The sequence below is a fragment of the Zootoca vivipara genome, chromosome 16 (genome assembly GCF_965207765.1).
Source record: "Zootoca vivipara chromosome 16, rZooViv2.hap1.1, whole genome shotgun sequence".
NCBI lineage: Eukaryota > Metazoa > Chordata > Lepidosauria > Squamata > Lacertidae > Zootoca > Zootoca vivipara.
The window spans coordinates 38,258,871-38,273,256 of NC_142599.1; the positions used below are offsets into that span (position 1 = coordinate 38,258,871).

General features: G+C 49.0%; 1 protein-coding gene across 2 annotated transcripts in view; it reads right to left on the reverse strand.

Moving 5' to 3' along the window:
* ZNF687 (zinc finger protein 687) overlaps positions 1–13,569 on the reverse strand; it is a 30,499-nt gene extending 16,930 nt beyond the window's left edge. Inside the window, exon 1 of one of the 2 annotated variants that reach the window (XM_035098942.3) lies at positions 13,314–13,569. In XM_035098942.3, the coding sequence (XP_034954833.3) occupies positions 13,314–13,542 (229 nt within the window). In that variant the 5' untranslated portion in view covers positions 13,543–13,569. Of the gene's footprint in view, positions 1–1,981; positions 2,121–13,313 lie in introns of those variants that run through there. The other variant, XM_088659821.1, reaches the window with a different exon arrangement.
* Between the last annotated feature and the right edge of the window lie 817 nt (positions 13,570–14,386).

Sequence of the window (14,386 nt, forward strand, 5' to 3'; positions counted from 1 at the left end):
AGGGACACCCTTGAGTGCGGCACTGAAGAAACTAAAATTAATTAAAGGGAAAAGCTGCGCGCTTGGACGTTACCCTTTCGGTGTGTGGAAAGACGCGCACATTTTAAAAAATGACAAGCGGGCAAGTTTCAGAGGCAGAATTCACACGTAATGCGTGCCATTCGAAACAAACTGTGGTGCGAAGCGACAGTTTGCTTATTACGGCTTACCAAATGTGGCTTATTTGGAGAAAAACAAGGCATGATGGCCGATTAAAACTTGTATAGGCAGTGATCTCAGTGCTCACGGTAAACCATTAACTGGTGACGTGACAACTGTTCAGCTTTCAAGGGGGAGAGTATTTTGCTTTCAAAGGGAATGAATGGGGCAGGCCCTGAGGGGCTGGTAAAGTCTGTTATGGAGTGAACAAGGACTTGATTACTTCTTGCATTTAATGTACTTTTCTATCGCACCTTTCCTCCATTTTTTAAAATCGTACAACCCTGGGAGGTAGAGATGGCGACTTGGCCATGGCCAAATGTGGATTTGAATCCCCGTCTCCCAAGTCCTTGGCACCCCCACACCTGAAGATGTGTTATTGAAGCATGGTACGGTTGCTGACAGAAACCATAAATGGGCCTCAGAGAAAAAAAGCCAGGAATTCAAGATGGAGACAGGTTTGCTCAACCTGACAGCACCTCGGCAAAAAAGCAAGACAACAAAGAAATGAATCACAAAAGCCTATTTTGCTTCACGCTTTGGTGGGCACAGAGATATTGCTTCGGCGAATAAACAAGCCAATAAATTTTTTTTTAATAAACAAATCTTCTGTTTCATGCTTCAGCGACCAAGACACTGAGGAAATCTTTCTCGAGCCAGGAGGCCAGAGAGGTGGAGGAGGGAGGTGGCATTTTTGCTGAAGCCTTTTTATTATTATTTTCTTTTAGTTAGTTTCTGGTTTTCTCCAATTTGAGGGGTTTATTTCAAGAAACAGCTATTTTGAAGACAGAGAGAGGGTGGTTGTGGTGGAGAGACAGCTTTCCCTTTCCCTTTCCTGACTGACAAGAGATATGTTCCTGCACATATGATTTAGTTCTGAAGGGAGAGGAGGGAACCCAAGTATGTGTATGTATATATATATATATATATATATATATATATATATATATATATATATGAGAGAGAGAACATACTAGTTATATAGGTTTCATTTTTCTGTCAGACAAAGCTTTCCCTTGGCATGAACTGGGGAAATGCCCCCCCCCGGCCCCCAGACCCGTCTGTCACGGAGGCCAACTGAAACGGCTGCTTTGCCAATAACTACGTGACACGAGGGATCGGCTTCTGAGGGGGAGAAGGAAGGGGAGGGAAACGCTTTCACAAGAGGCGGACGGCTGCCTCTCCTGTTGTCCTAGGCCAGGCGAGCGTGGCTTGCGGTGAAAGGGAACGGGAGGCCTAGGACAAGGCCCAGACCAGGCCCCAGAGTAGGAAGCTTCTCCCCTCGTGCTGGCTTGCCGCTGGCCTGGCAGGGGATGCTTCCTCTGGGTAGAAATGGAGGAGAAAAGGCTTCTTTGCCTGGTTATGTTGCAGCAAACCAGGCTGCTGTTAAAGGTGTCAAGGGGAAGAAGGCTGAGGCGGAAAAGATGGCCGCCCTCCCGCTCCCTGGCCGCCCTCCCGCTCCCTGGCCGCCCTCCGCTATTTCAGCCTGACTAAACTGTTTTAAAGCAAGCCCTTTTAAACAAAAAGCTTTGCTGCCTGAGGAATAGACCAGGTATGATTTGGGGGCACTTCCAGGCGACCTGTTTCATTGAGCATGAGGGTAGTCTCCCCCCCCCCCCCGTGACACAGGTTTGTTCACACATGACACTGAACACAGGCACAAGTCTTCACATGTGCTTACTGCGTGCACAGCTACACATGCACACAAAAGCCTATACCCAGAACAAACTTAGTTGGTCTCTAAGGTGCTACTGGACATTAAAAAAAAATTATTTCAACTCACAGAGCGTTACATGCGAGTAACTGTACAAGTGTGCCGGTTGACTCCTTGGTACGCAGGCACACTCACTGAATGTGAACATCCCCAGAGAGACAATCCAACAGGTGGAGTTCACTCCTCTTTGCAACTCTTCTGCATTGGGAAAAGCTGTTACATAGCTGTTGAAAGGCTCAGGAATTCTGCCAGGAAGGGGAAAATAAAAGGAGGCAATCCTAGCTGACCCCGATGCTGTCATTAAAAAAAAAAATGCAACAAGGTTCAAGATTCACACAAACACGAAGACTGCTTGATGATAACAACGCCCTCTGTGTCGCAGGGGGTTGGAATAGATGACCCTTGGGATCCCTCCCAACCCTACAATTCTACGACGCAGGGATAAAGTTAATGTGTTAATATCCAGCGTCGCAGGATATGATTTGGTGGGGTCCTTGAGAGAAGTGAGAGGGAGATGAGTTATAAAGAGCAACACATCACAAATCTCCCCCCTCCAAGATCCATTTCTGACATCCCCCAACATGGAATTGCCAGCCAGCACTCGCAAAGGAAAAACATAAATTGTGTCCCCACCAACAACACACAACTCAGTACAGCTAAAGGCCATGCATTCTGCACCGTGAGGAAAGTATGGTATAGAAATTTAATTTTAAAAAATCTATGGCCTTTATAACTAGGGAGGGGGTGTATTGTTTTTGTTTGTTACTGCGTTATGTATTTTTTGTGTTTTTCTATTGTAAACTCACGAAGGGTCACGAATGGGGTCACGAAGAGTCGGACACGACTAAACGACTAAACAACAACAACAACATTGTAAACTGCCCTGTGATCCTAGGATGAAGGGCAGTATAGAAACTGATTAACAAATTAAATAAAAGTAATGTGGTACAGGTCCCTAGAGACTGCGCCATGTTGAGGACGCCAGGTAAAAGAGGGGTTGTTCATGAGCCAATGGTTCTTTGCAAACCAATGGTGAACAGTGAGCAGGTGTGGGTCTAAAAAGAGAAATTTAACCTTGGGCGAGCATTTGTTCTCTACCACCCTAGTTCTCCCATGATATGGTCCTGGGGAGAGGCCTGGACCTTATCATTGCCCCCTAAATATCCATCTCCAAACATCTACCTTGTGGGTTATCAGTCTTCCCTTCCCAAAAGCACTGAACACACCTAAAGGCCGGACAGTGCTCCTCTTCAAAATGACACCTTTTAAAAAAAGAAGAATTAAGCCTGAACTTGGGGGTGAGAGCGGGCCTATCAGCAGGCAGTATAGCAAAATGAAGCCCCCATGTTTAGTAACAGCGTACCTCAAAAAACCAGATTCTAGAAAGAAGCAGAGAACAGCTTGCCTGCCTCAAGCCTCACCTATGTGGTTTTTAAGCGTAGGGAAGTGGTCCCTGGCTGTGCACCCACCACACATTTACAGGTCACTTGAAGCACATGGCTTCCCCCAAAGAAGCCCGGGAACTATAGTTTGTGAAGGGTGCCGGGAACTGTAGGTCTGCAAGGGATTAACTTCCACTTCCAGAACTGGAGGGTGGGCAGCTTGGGGGGGGGGGGGAGAGATGCGCATTCCATGTGCTTTGAATGTATTGCAGTCGCTGTTTCAAACAGGATGCTGGCTGGAAGCAGGTCTCTATTTAGGTCTAGTTTCCAACGCACACTCAGGTTTCAGAAGCACACAGACACAACATTGAGCCAGGCAACGTTAAACACTAAAAACTTCTCGCTGCAATAGGGGGAAAGCAAGAAGGGCCCTAAGGAGTATGCGGGGCAGATACTCCTCCGCCCCACAGGAGGTTGGTGGGGGAGAGTAATGGGAAGATCTGCTTGGCATGCCCCCCACCCTGCGAAGCTCCCAAGGAGCACCTGGAAATTGGCGGTGGGGAGGGGGAGAGAGAAAGGGCGTGTTTGGTGGTTCCTCCCTGGTCAAGTGACAGAGCAGGAGGAACCTGTTAAAAAGGCAGCACTAACCTTACGGAGGTTTTCCTGGAGCAGTGGGGCGGAGGAGCCGAGGGAGAAAAGGAACCAAGCAGGAACAGAGGGGGGGGAGGGCGGTGGAAGTGGGCCTCCGATTTCTGGCGACAGGCAGGGGAGCCAGCGGCTGCTTCTCAAGCGCAAGGGGGCAGGCCGCTGAGTTCGGCTTCCCAGCGTGAGCTCATGAGGTCAGGGCTCGACAGGGACAGCTGCGATGGGAGGGATGCCGGCGGGGGGGCGGGGGGGAATCGAGCAAAACAAGCACCAAATTCCCATGGGAGCTGAGCAAGGGAGCAGGCGCCAGGCCTACCTTTGCTACGGCACATTCTCCTCCTCCACCAGCCGCGCTCCGTAACTAGCAGGTAGGGCTCCCGCCATGCGGCCAGGCCGGAAGCCCAAGGAATTTGGCATAGATTTAGACACCTTTGCGGGGGAGGGAGGAAAAGGCCTTGCAGGTCTGCACAATTCACTGAGGAGGGGGGCAGGAATCACAGCCGCCACCCTCAAGACCCTGGTTGGCAACTAGCATTAACAGAAGGGCCTGGCTGCTGGATCAGGCCAAATGGGTCCCTTTCTAGCTCAGCACCCTGTTTTCACAGCAGCCAAATCCGACTTCTCACACCCGATGAAGCTAGGAATCTAGATAGACTGCTTCTGGACCTGGAGGTTCTACACAAATAGTCTTGTTGGATCGGGTCAGAGGGGGCCCACCTAGTCCAGCATCCTGTTCGCGCAGTGGTCAACCGGATGCCACAGCAGGAAGCCTGCGAAGACCCGAGCACAACTCTCCCCTCCTGTGATTTTCAGCAAGAGGCATTCAGAAGCATTTGGTGGTTTTGCCAGAGCAATGGGTCCACCAGGACTGGGCCTCCAAGAAAACAAAGGGTTTTAGGCCTAGGTGAAATACATGCATTCCAATCTAGCATTTGCATAGTTACAGGGAGGTAGCCGTGTTGGTCTGCCGTAGTCGAAACAAAATAAAAAAATTCCTTCCAGTAGCACCTTAGAGACCAACTAAGTTTGTTATTGGTATGAGCTTTCGTGTGCATGCACACTTCTTAGATTAAATCACCTTCCCCCCCCCAAATAATAATTCAGTGAGCCCCCTTGTGAGGAATAGGGGGTGGGAAAGAAGAAACAGGGCTGCCCTACCTTTCAAGGCTGGTGTAATGTTAAGTGTTTTGAACACAGTTGTACAAAACCAGGACACTTGTACACAAAGTCAGACTCTGCCCCCCCACCCGCTTCTGCCCCCCACCCAAATTCACCTTACGGTGAATTCACTATGGTAAATTAGTAACCTGCCCCAGGCAAGGGCCAAGAAATTCAGGCCAGTCACTCTCCTTCAGCTTAACCTACTGACAGGGTTGTTGTGAAAATAATATTCATAGCTGGACTGGATCCTTAAGATTCTGATAATTCCTGGATGGTGGTGTGTGAGTCTGTGCACACACAAAGGTAACTTTTGTATTTGTTACAGGTAGGTAGCAATGTTTGGTCTCCCATAGTCGAAACAAAATAAAAAAAATCCTTCTAGTAGCACCTTAGAGACCAACTAAGTTTGTCTCATGTAGCCCACATTTTACCAGCTTCTCCGCAAGAATATTATGGCAGACTTCATAAAAAAGCCTTACTGAAATCAAGATATACTACGTTCACAGCATCCCCCTGATCCACCAAGCTTGTAACTCTATCAAAAAAAGAAAGAGATGAGTTTGGACTGCTCCTCCTTCCTTCCATTGATTATTTTATTTTTACCAGGTTGGGCATTGCTTTCTTTTTGGGTGAAGACAAAGGCAAAGTAGGCATTGAGCAGTTCTGCCTTCTCTCAGTCACCCAGTAGCATTTTTCTGTCTTTTCCATGCAGAGGACCTACCACTTGCTTGTTCCTCTTGCTTGTAACATAGCCAAAGAAACCTTTTATTCTTATTATTTTTAACCTTCCTTGGAAGCCTGAGCTCAGAGCACCTGTTCCAAACTATCTGGTGCATTACTGCAAAAGGGAATGAAAGCAGCCATCTTCTCCTTTAACAAGGGCTGGTGGCTTTTATCCCAGTTTCAAAACCCCTTTACAGTTCCTTCAATATCTCCAGAAGGCACCTCTAGTACAGGCACTGGAAGCAGACTAATGTCTCTTCAAACCTCACTGTTATCATTCAGCAAATTAAAAAGCCAGGCTAACTCATCATTAAACAGCCGGGGGGCTTGATTCCCACTTTGCAGAAGTTACGTAAATCTATTTTTTTAAAAACATGTTTATCCTGCAATTAGTACAAGATCACACAGCTGTGATCGATCCTAGGTGTCATGGACTTTGAAGAAGCATGAACTCAGGACAAAAGGGAGAAACAAGCTGATACAAAGGCACACTTGGCAAACCCTCACCGTGATCAACTCCTGCCCGGAAACCTATGTTCTCACTATGGAAGGACGTGTGGATCCAGAATTAGCCTCCACAGTCACTTACGGACACACTGCTAAAACTGTGTTCATGGAAGACAATCTGACTCAGTAACAAGTGATTGCCACAACTACCCTGTGAGGTAGGTTGGGCTGAGAGTGACTGGTCCAAGGCTACCGACAATGAGTTTCGTGGCTGAGTGGGGATTCGAACCCTGGTCTCTCCCAGTTTCCTAGTCTCTAACCACTACGCCACACACTGGGCCTCTATGTTAGGGGTTAAAACTCCCATTAGCAGCAGAGGCTGATGGGAGTTGTAGTCCAAGACATCTGGAGGGAGCCACTGGCTAGCTAATTCTTCCAGTTGCCTTGGAAGGCTGAGCAATCCTGCAATCCTCCACAGTGACCTTTTCATGCACACACAAACACATGCGCTTTTTGGATGTTCTGAGCACACTGCAAAATCAGAACAAGTTCAGAATTATAGCAAGCAACTGACACAGGGGCAACACCTCTGTTCCCACAACAATAAACCAAGGAAATCAAAGTAATGTTAAAAGTGTGTGCACACATGTGGTGTGGTGTGGTGTGGTGTGGTGTGGTGGTGTGTGTGTGTGTGTGTGTGTGTGAGAGAGAGAGAGAGAGAGAGAGAGAGATCACTCAGAGAAATAAACCTTGCCACTTCCCTTTTCAGAAGCTACGGGGGGGGGGGGTGTTAATGCAGAAAAGAACCCACCGGGTCCAGCCATTTGAGATTCCAGCAGGATATCTAAAGACCTATAGAGGAAAATCAGCATTTAAAAAATCAGGGGCTGTGAAAGGAAAGGGGTCTTCTTCCAAGCCATCGCCTCCAATAGCCGGACCTCCTCTTAAAGATTTAAGATTTAAATGGAGGCATTGTTGGGTTAAATGCGGGACACCCACCCACCCAAAAGGAAGCATTGTCATCGCAAATTAGCTGCCATTCTTTTCCTGAATGAAAGGGGGGGGGGGGCTTACTCTAATGCAGAGAATGCAATATATATCCAGAAGGCAGCTTCTAATAAGGCTTCCTTTCGGCCTTTTGAGTTTGTTGGGGAAAGGGAAGGCTTTGTGTGGCCTACCCTCCACTGCCTGTTGCTTCCCACCCCACCTGCTAGGAACAGCTGCACAGCATGGGCCTCAACTCTCATGGGGCGCATGTGCGCAGTGGGGCTCTGGTGCTGAGCATGGAGGATATGTAGCAGCTGGCCCAAAGCACAGGAGAAAGGGAGACCACAGTGGTTCCCCAGAGACTCCAATTTTCTCCCTCCTACCCCCCCCATATGAAGCCAATAAAAATCCTCCCCCTTGCTCATTCTGACTGTAAGCTCCTTATGGGCAGAGACCTAATGCCATTTTGTTGTTGCTGTTGCTGCAGTTGTTTGCACTCAGGTTACACGTGTGCAAAAAAACCCACACAGGCAGTTGCCTTAGACCACGTCAGACCGTTGGCCCACCTAGCTTAGTGGTGTCTACACTGACTGGCAGCAGCTCTTGAGAGTTTCAGGCAGGAAGTTTCTCCCCAGCCCTCCTTGGACTGAAACTTCTGCAAGCAAAGGCCAATGCTCCATCACTGTGCTACTGTCCTTCCCCAAAAGATTCCAGTAAGCTTCCAGTCCTCATGGTTCTGAACAAAGGACTGGTTTAAACAGGGACACATGAAGCTGCCTTTTACTGAGTCAGACCTGGCCCAGTATAGTCTACACTGACTGGCAGTGGCTCCCCAGGATTTCAGACAGGGAGTCTCTTCCAGCCCAGCCTGGAGACGCCTTTGGGGATTGAGCCCGAGTCCTTCTGCATCCCAAGCAGGTACACTACCACCAAGCTTACTCCAGAGAAAACATGCCAACGATGGAAATAGATTTAGATTTCTCTCCCCCCCACCCTTTAAAGGATTTAAACACACAACCAACACTGATCGCCTGGCCCGGGAGGCAGTGACAGATGGACAAGCCCAGCTTTGTCATCTCCTCAGCTCATGAAGCAAGATGCAACACGCCAGGCGAGGCTTGGGGAATGGACAAAAAACAACAAACAAGGCCTGGGACGGAGGCCTGGCAAGGAGGCCGCCATGCCTGCCTCAGCCCTGGCTGCAAAAAGGGGCAGAGTCAGAGGCAGGGAAAGTCGTTCTGCAAGAGCTTTGCAGCGCACAGGATCGGCTGGAAAGAGCTACAAAACCTGTTAGGAATTCATCCTGTCATATTAAGTCTCTCCCTCGGCATTTTGGGAGTGGAGAGGAGTTTTCAGGAGGGAGGAGGCTGTTTTAAAGATCACATGCAGTGTATCAGGAGACAACCTGGGGTGCCCATTTCTGCTCCTGGGCATTTGCGGCAGAGCTCCTGAGGGGAAGGTCTCAGCTCAGGTAAAATGCCCCGTGTTCAATCCCTGGCATTGGTGGGCAAGATCCATGCCAGAAAACCTGGAGGGGCACTGCCAGCCCGTGTAGGCAGCATGAGCTAGAAGGACTAAAGGTCTCCTTCTGCAGTAAGGCAACTTCCTAAAGTACAATTTAAAGCCAGCCATTCATTCACAACCCTGAGGACTAGAATCTTACTTCATCTTCAGGAGAAGCCCTGTGGGAGAGCGACCACCTTGCATGTAGATGTCTATGAGATCGATCCCAGTGGCATCTCTAGGCAGGACATCCTTCACCTCTGGAGATGTTGCTTTCTGGGGCTGATGGGATTTGGGAGTCCCAACAACATTCAGTGGAGGGGCACAAAAGCAGTTTCCCACCCTGGTATAGAAGGCAACCACAGTGTGCAGAAAGGCACACTTGAAGATTATTCAGATCAGTGATCTTCAACCGTGGTCCCCAGATGTTGTTGGGACTACAATTTCCATCATCCCTAACTATGCGGGCCAGACATGATGGGAGTTGTAGTCTGACAAGGTAGATGGACACTGATTTAGATGATTATTTATTATTCATTTCGACAATTTATATCCCGCTTGAATACAGTCGTCTCCAGGCAATGAAGCCAAAACAAGTTAAAACTATTAAAAGTCAGAGTTCCATTAAAAAGCCTGCTGCAATTTTTTAAAGTCTTATGTTAGTGCCAGTGGTTCAATGGGTAGAAGACGGCCTGTCTAAAGCGACTTCCACACAATCAAGCCCACTGCGCTGAATGCATGGCTCCTGAGAGGCACCCAAGTAATGAGAACCACAAACAGTGACTCTCCCTCAGAGACTGATCAAAGGGATCAGGTGGTCCTAATATGATGCTGTTGGGGCAAGCAGACCCCCGCCCGCCCCATCCCCATCCCCAACCACCAAACCCCACACCTCTAAGGGAGACGGAAGAGGCAGCTGAGATCAGACAGCTCCTAACTTAACACAACCCAGTCTTGCACTCTGCTGCCCAGGTCTCAAAATCTGTATCCTGGAGGTTCAATCTAGAACCCCCCCTTTTCCATTCCGTCCTATGCCCCTGCACCCCCAACCTGAACCATTTTAATATTTTGGATTAAAAACCCGTCTGCTGGGGCCTTCAGCTGAAGTCTGGCACGGCACGCGATTAAATTCCAGTTGTCTTTAAGAGACTTAAGCCTTGACCATCTGCTAACTTCCACAGAGACACCCAAGTGGGGAAGGAAAGGAAGGCCAGGAAAAGTGCAATTTTGTAAAGGGAGAAAACAGAAAATTAAAAATATATATATTTGGCAGGCTTGGTGTTGCGTTTCAAGGGTCTCCACATTAGCATAGTGGGCAGACAGACAGGGAACCTGCGAAGCATTAAAAATCTACGTTATCTGGCTAGCATCTACTCTCAGGGTAAACGAAACAAACAAGGCCAGGATACGAAACAGGGAGAACCAAGTGACAACACCTGTCCTGGACTGTATGATTTCAAGATGCTGATGGAAAGTGACATAACAAAAATCCCTGAAAGAAGAAAGCTAGCATCTCAAGGAGGAGCCTTACTTTCTTCCTGACATGTAACTATCTTTTGGGTTCTTGGTTCTCAGCCCCCTCCACCCTGCCATTTTCATTGCTCTTCCATTAGCATGATTTCAATTCCTGAATGTCAGCACCCATGCTCTGATCAGGAATGCCGGTTCACAGAAATTACTGGCACCCATTTAAAAGCATACACGACCCCGCTGGGAATTTGGGAAACAGAATTAATGGTGTCCAACGCAACTCAAAAACATTGATGGCCAAATTGGCATTTTAACTCAAGGCTGTCCACCCTCCAAGACCTAGTGGGAAGTTTTAGAAGATCTCCAGCCCTCCAGATGTTGCTGAAATAGCCACACTACTAGCTATTGGGATTTGGGGGAGACTGACAACACCTGGAGCACCACGGGTCCCCCAGACCCTGACGTAGCACTTCCCATCATCACTGCCATGCAGGACTTGGGAAAAGTCCTATAATCTCTTAGGCACTGGAGGGGATGGGATGGGTAAAACGCCAAGCAAAGCTACAGCAGACTCTTGGGCCGAACCCCCCTCAAAGCCCATTGGGGAGCTGCCTCTCTTTTGCAGAAAAATATCCCCTTCATACTCCTGCTCTGAGCCCTGGGAAAATGGAATCAAAAGGTTTTAAATGCATAACAGCAAACTAATATTTGATTAACCCCCTCACACCTACTACTGTATGCCTCTATCCATGAATATTTGGAGACTGGGGGTAGGGGTGGGGAGAAGCTCCAAAATCAGAACACTTCTCCAAATGCCACCAGGGCTCAGCATAACTCCGTTCAAAAGGCAAACAAAAAAACAAACGCAAAACCACAATTAAGGAAATATTTTCCTGCTTTTTTCCAGGATTTATTTTCAGTTTGGAGGGAGGGGGAAGGTTCTGCCTACTCAACAGTCTGTAAACACAAACTGTCCACAAACAGGCAAACAGCAACAACCCGATATTTATTTACACAGTGAATTGATTGATTTTTCAGGTTTTAGGTATCAATTGGCTGGTAGTGAGATATACAATTCAATAAGGGGTGATGGCAAACCTCTAAAGATTTCTACTCTTCCACCTCCACGAAATCCTAGGAGAAGGAAGTCTCACCTCCTCAAAAAAACAAAACAAAACACCCCATCACAAATGTTGTGTATCTTGGGAGGACAAATTTTCTTTCACCCAACCCCCAATCTGAGAATAAAATTGTTCACCCCTCTCAATAAACTATATGCTTTATATATATTTGTGTGTGGCAATATTAAAATTTTCCTCAGATTTTTTTTTTGGGGGGGGGAGCAGAGAAAAGAAGGGATCTGGAAATTGCTGTCCATCCCCTTTTACTCTCCCAGGATTGTTTTTTTCTACTTTTGCTGGGGGGGGGAAGGGTTGAAGAGAAGGGGGGGAAACAGGTCAAACCCCTGAAAATGTTTAACTTATTTAAAAGGGTTGAAATCTGGCATTGCTTTCTCAAGTCTACTTTGCTCCCCTAAAATGTTTATTTATCCTGGGACCTTCTGCATGCAAAGCGTGTGCTCTATCACTAACTTATGCACCCCCTCAATTTCTTTAATACATATAGGGAGAGAGAAATCCCAGGTCCCCCCCCCATATTCCTTCACTATGCCTTCAAATCAGGACTGAGCTGCATCCTTCTCCCTATTCCCCCCCCCCCCGCAACCCCATTCTATTTTAATGTTGAGATACTCTATATCAGTGGTGAAAAAGGGCCATATTTGATGAAGTGAAGGGCCATGAGGGCCAACCAAAGTTGTTGAGCTTTTTTAGGGTTGAGGTTGTTGAGGTTTTTTTTTAGGATTTTAGGAAATAAACCAACTGGCAGGCCGGATTAGGCCCCCGAAACCAACTTTGGACATGCCTGCTCTATATGCAACCTCATATTGTCCCTGCCTTCTCAAAGGAGTTTTGAGATGGACTCCTTTCTCTCCCTGCATTTTTTAGATCTCACCTCGCCAGTGTGAAGGGGAGCACCAATCTCCCCATGCTCTCAATATTATTTTCATGCACAACCCCACCATCCCAGGTTTTTCAGGAGGGAGCACCCATCTTCCTTTCCTCTCAAAGCAGAACTCAGATGCCCCCATCTCCTCCAGTCTGAGACCCTCCCCACTCCTCGCAGTTCCAGGTTTCTGTTGAGATACATGGATTTTTGGAGTTGGGGGGGAGGACAGCACCCATCTCCCTTCCTTTCACCCCCCCCCGCCAAAAAATCTGCTTGACCTCTCAAAGCAACATTGAAACGGACCCTTCCAACCATCGTGAGCGCCATTCCATCCCAAGTTTGTTTTTGTGAGTAGGAAACAGAAGAAACCACCATCCTCCTCCTCACTTCCTCCTCTTTCAAAACAGGACTGAAGTGGACCAGTCCCACACCATTTTGAGGTGCCCCCTCCCAGGATCTATTTACACCGAGATGCACTGAAAAGAGGCGAAGCCCCATGTTATTCTGACTTCCCTCTTTGGGCTCCCCAGAGGGCTTTGTTGGGGGTCATCCCTTCCCACATTTTAAGTCTTCAACCCCCCCCAATCCATCCCATGTTGGGGTGTTGCTCTTTTTCTCTATTTTTGCAGGAGGGAGGAGGAACCGTCAGCCTGCACCCCCTCCACACACAATTTCCTACCCCCTCAAAGCAGGACTGAAATGCCCTCCCCCAATACCAGAACCTCCCCAGTTTATTTAAGCTAATATCCACTGAGGGATGAAAACCGCCAGCCTATTCTGTACCTCCCCCACTTGTAACCCCCTTGGTGGGGGGGGCCCTTGTCCCCCAATCCCTGATTTTGAGAACCCCCCATCCATTTATGGTGAAATATTCCTCCTTCCCCTCCCATCCCTGTAGCGCCAGACCCTCCTCCCCATTACTCCTCCACAACCCCATCAATGCAGAAGCCCACCCCATTTTGAGGTCGCCCCCCCTAATAAATCTCCCTCCGCGCCCCCACCCCTTTAATCGAGGCCTCGTGGGCGGGGCCTGGCGAGGCCCCACCCCCTTAAAGGGGAAGTGCTTTCGGGCCTACCTGCTCGGCTCCGGCTCCCTGGAGCGCCCCGGTGTCGTGTCCGCCTCGGAGAGGGGCAGCTCGCCCAGCGGCTCCGCAGGCTCCCCGCCAGGTCCCTCTCCCGACTGCGGGGCGGCCTCCGCCTCCTCGACCGCTTCCTGCTTCTCCGCTCCGGCCCGGCCCCGGGTCCCCTCATTGGCGAGGCTGGTTGCCGCTCTGAGGGTGACCTCCCGGTTGCCTGGCGCTCCATTGGGCGAACGGGACGTCGGTCAAGAGAGGCTCCCGGTCTCCCCGCCCGCCATTGGGCAAAAGCGGCTATCAGTCAAAGAGTACGTTCCGCCCTCCCCAAACTCGGTCCTCGTCGGGGGCGGGGCACAATCGTTCCGCTCGCTGGGCAGCCCTACTGGCTGGGAGGCCTGCCGCTCAAATGGCTCGCGCCCTCCTCATCCGCTGTCTATTTGGTGCTTTGCCAAGCAGAGCCAGGAGGAGAGATGTAGTCAGCTGGGTGAGCCTCCCACCGGCCAGCGTCTATTGGCTAAGGTATACCTATCATTCTCCAAGATATCCAACTAACTATTGGCTAGGGCTGCTTGCCACTCAGCTCGGTGCCAAACAGCCTTTCTATTGGCTGCGAGCCTCAAGTCGGCCGGGCTTTAATTTCATTCGCTGGCCACCTGAGGGAATACAGAAACGGCAGCAGGTGCCCATTGGCTGAGGCTTCCCGTCTCAGACAAGAACCGCCCATTAGTATTCGGCAGGGGAGATGGGCGGGGCTTGCAGGGGGCGGGAAATAGCGTCCCACTCTCTACCTTCTAATTGGCTGTACTTCGTGCTTTTTAAAACGAACAAACCACCAGCGAAATAAAAAAAATTCCTTCAGTAGCGCCTTAAAGACCAACTAAGTTTTTTATTTTGGTATGAGCTTTCGTGTGCATGCACACTTCGTCAGATCCAGCACTTAGGCTTATTGGGGGAAATCCGTGTCACTCAAATGAGTTGCCCCCGCCTGAGGCGTCTCACGTCACTTTACTATTGGAAGGCGGGCCGTATTCTTGCCATTCAAAATAATGACTGAGCCCTCTAATAGCTGCACG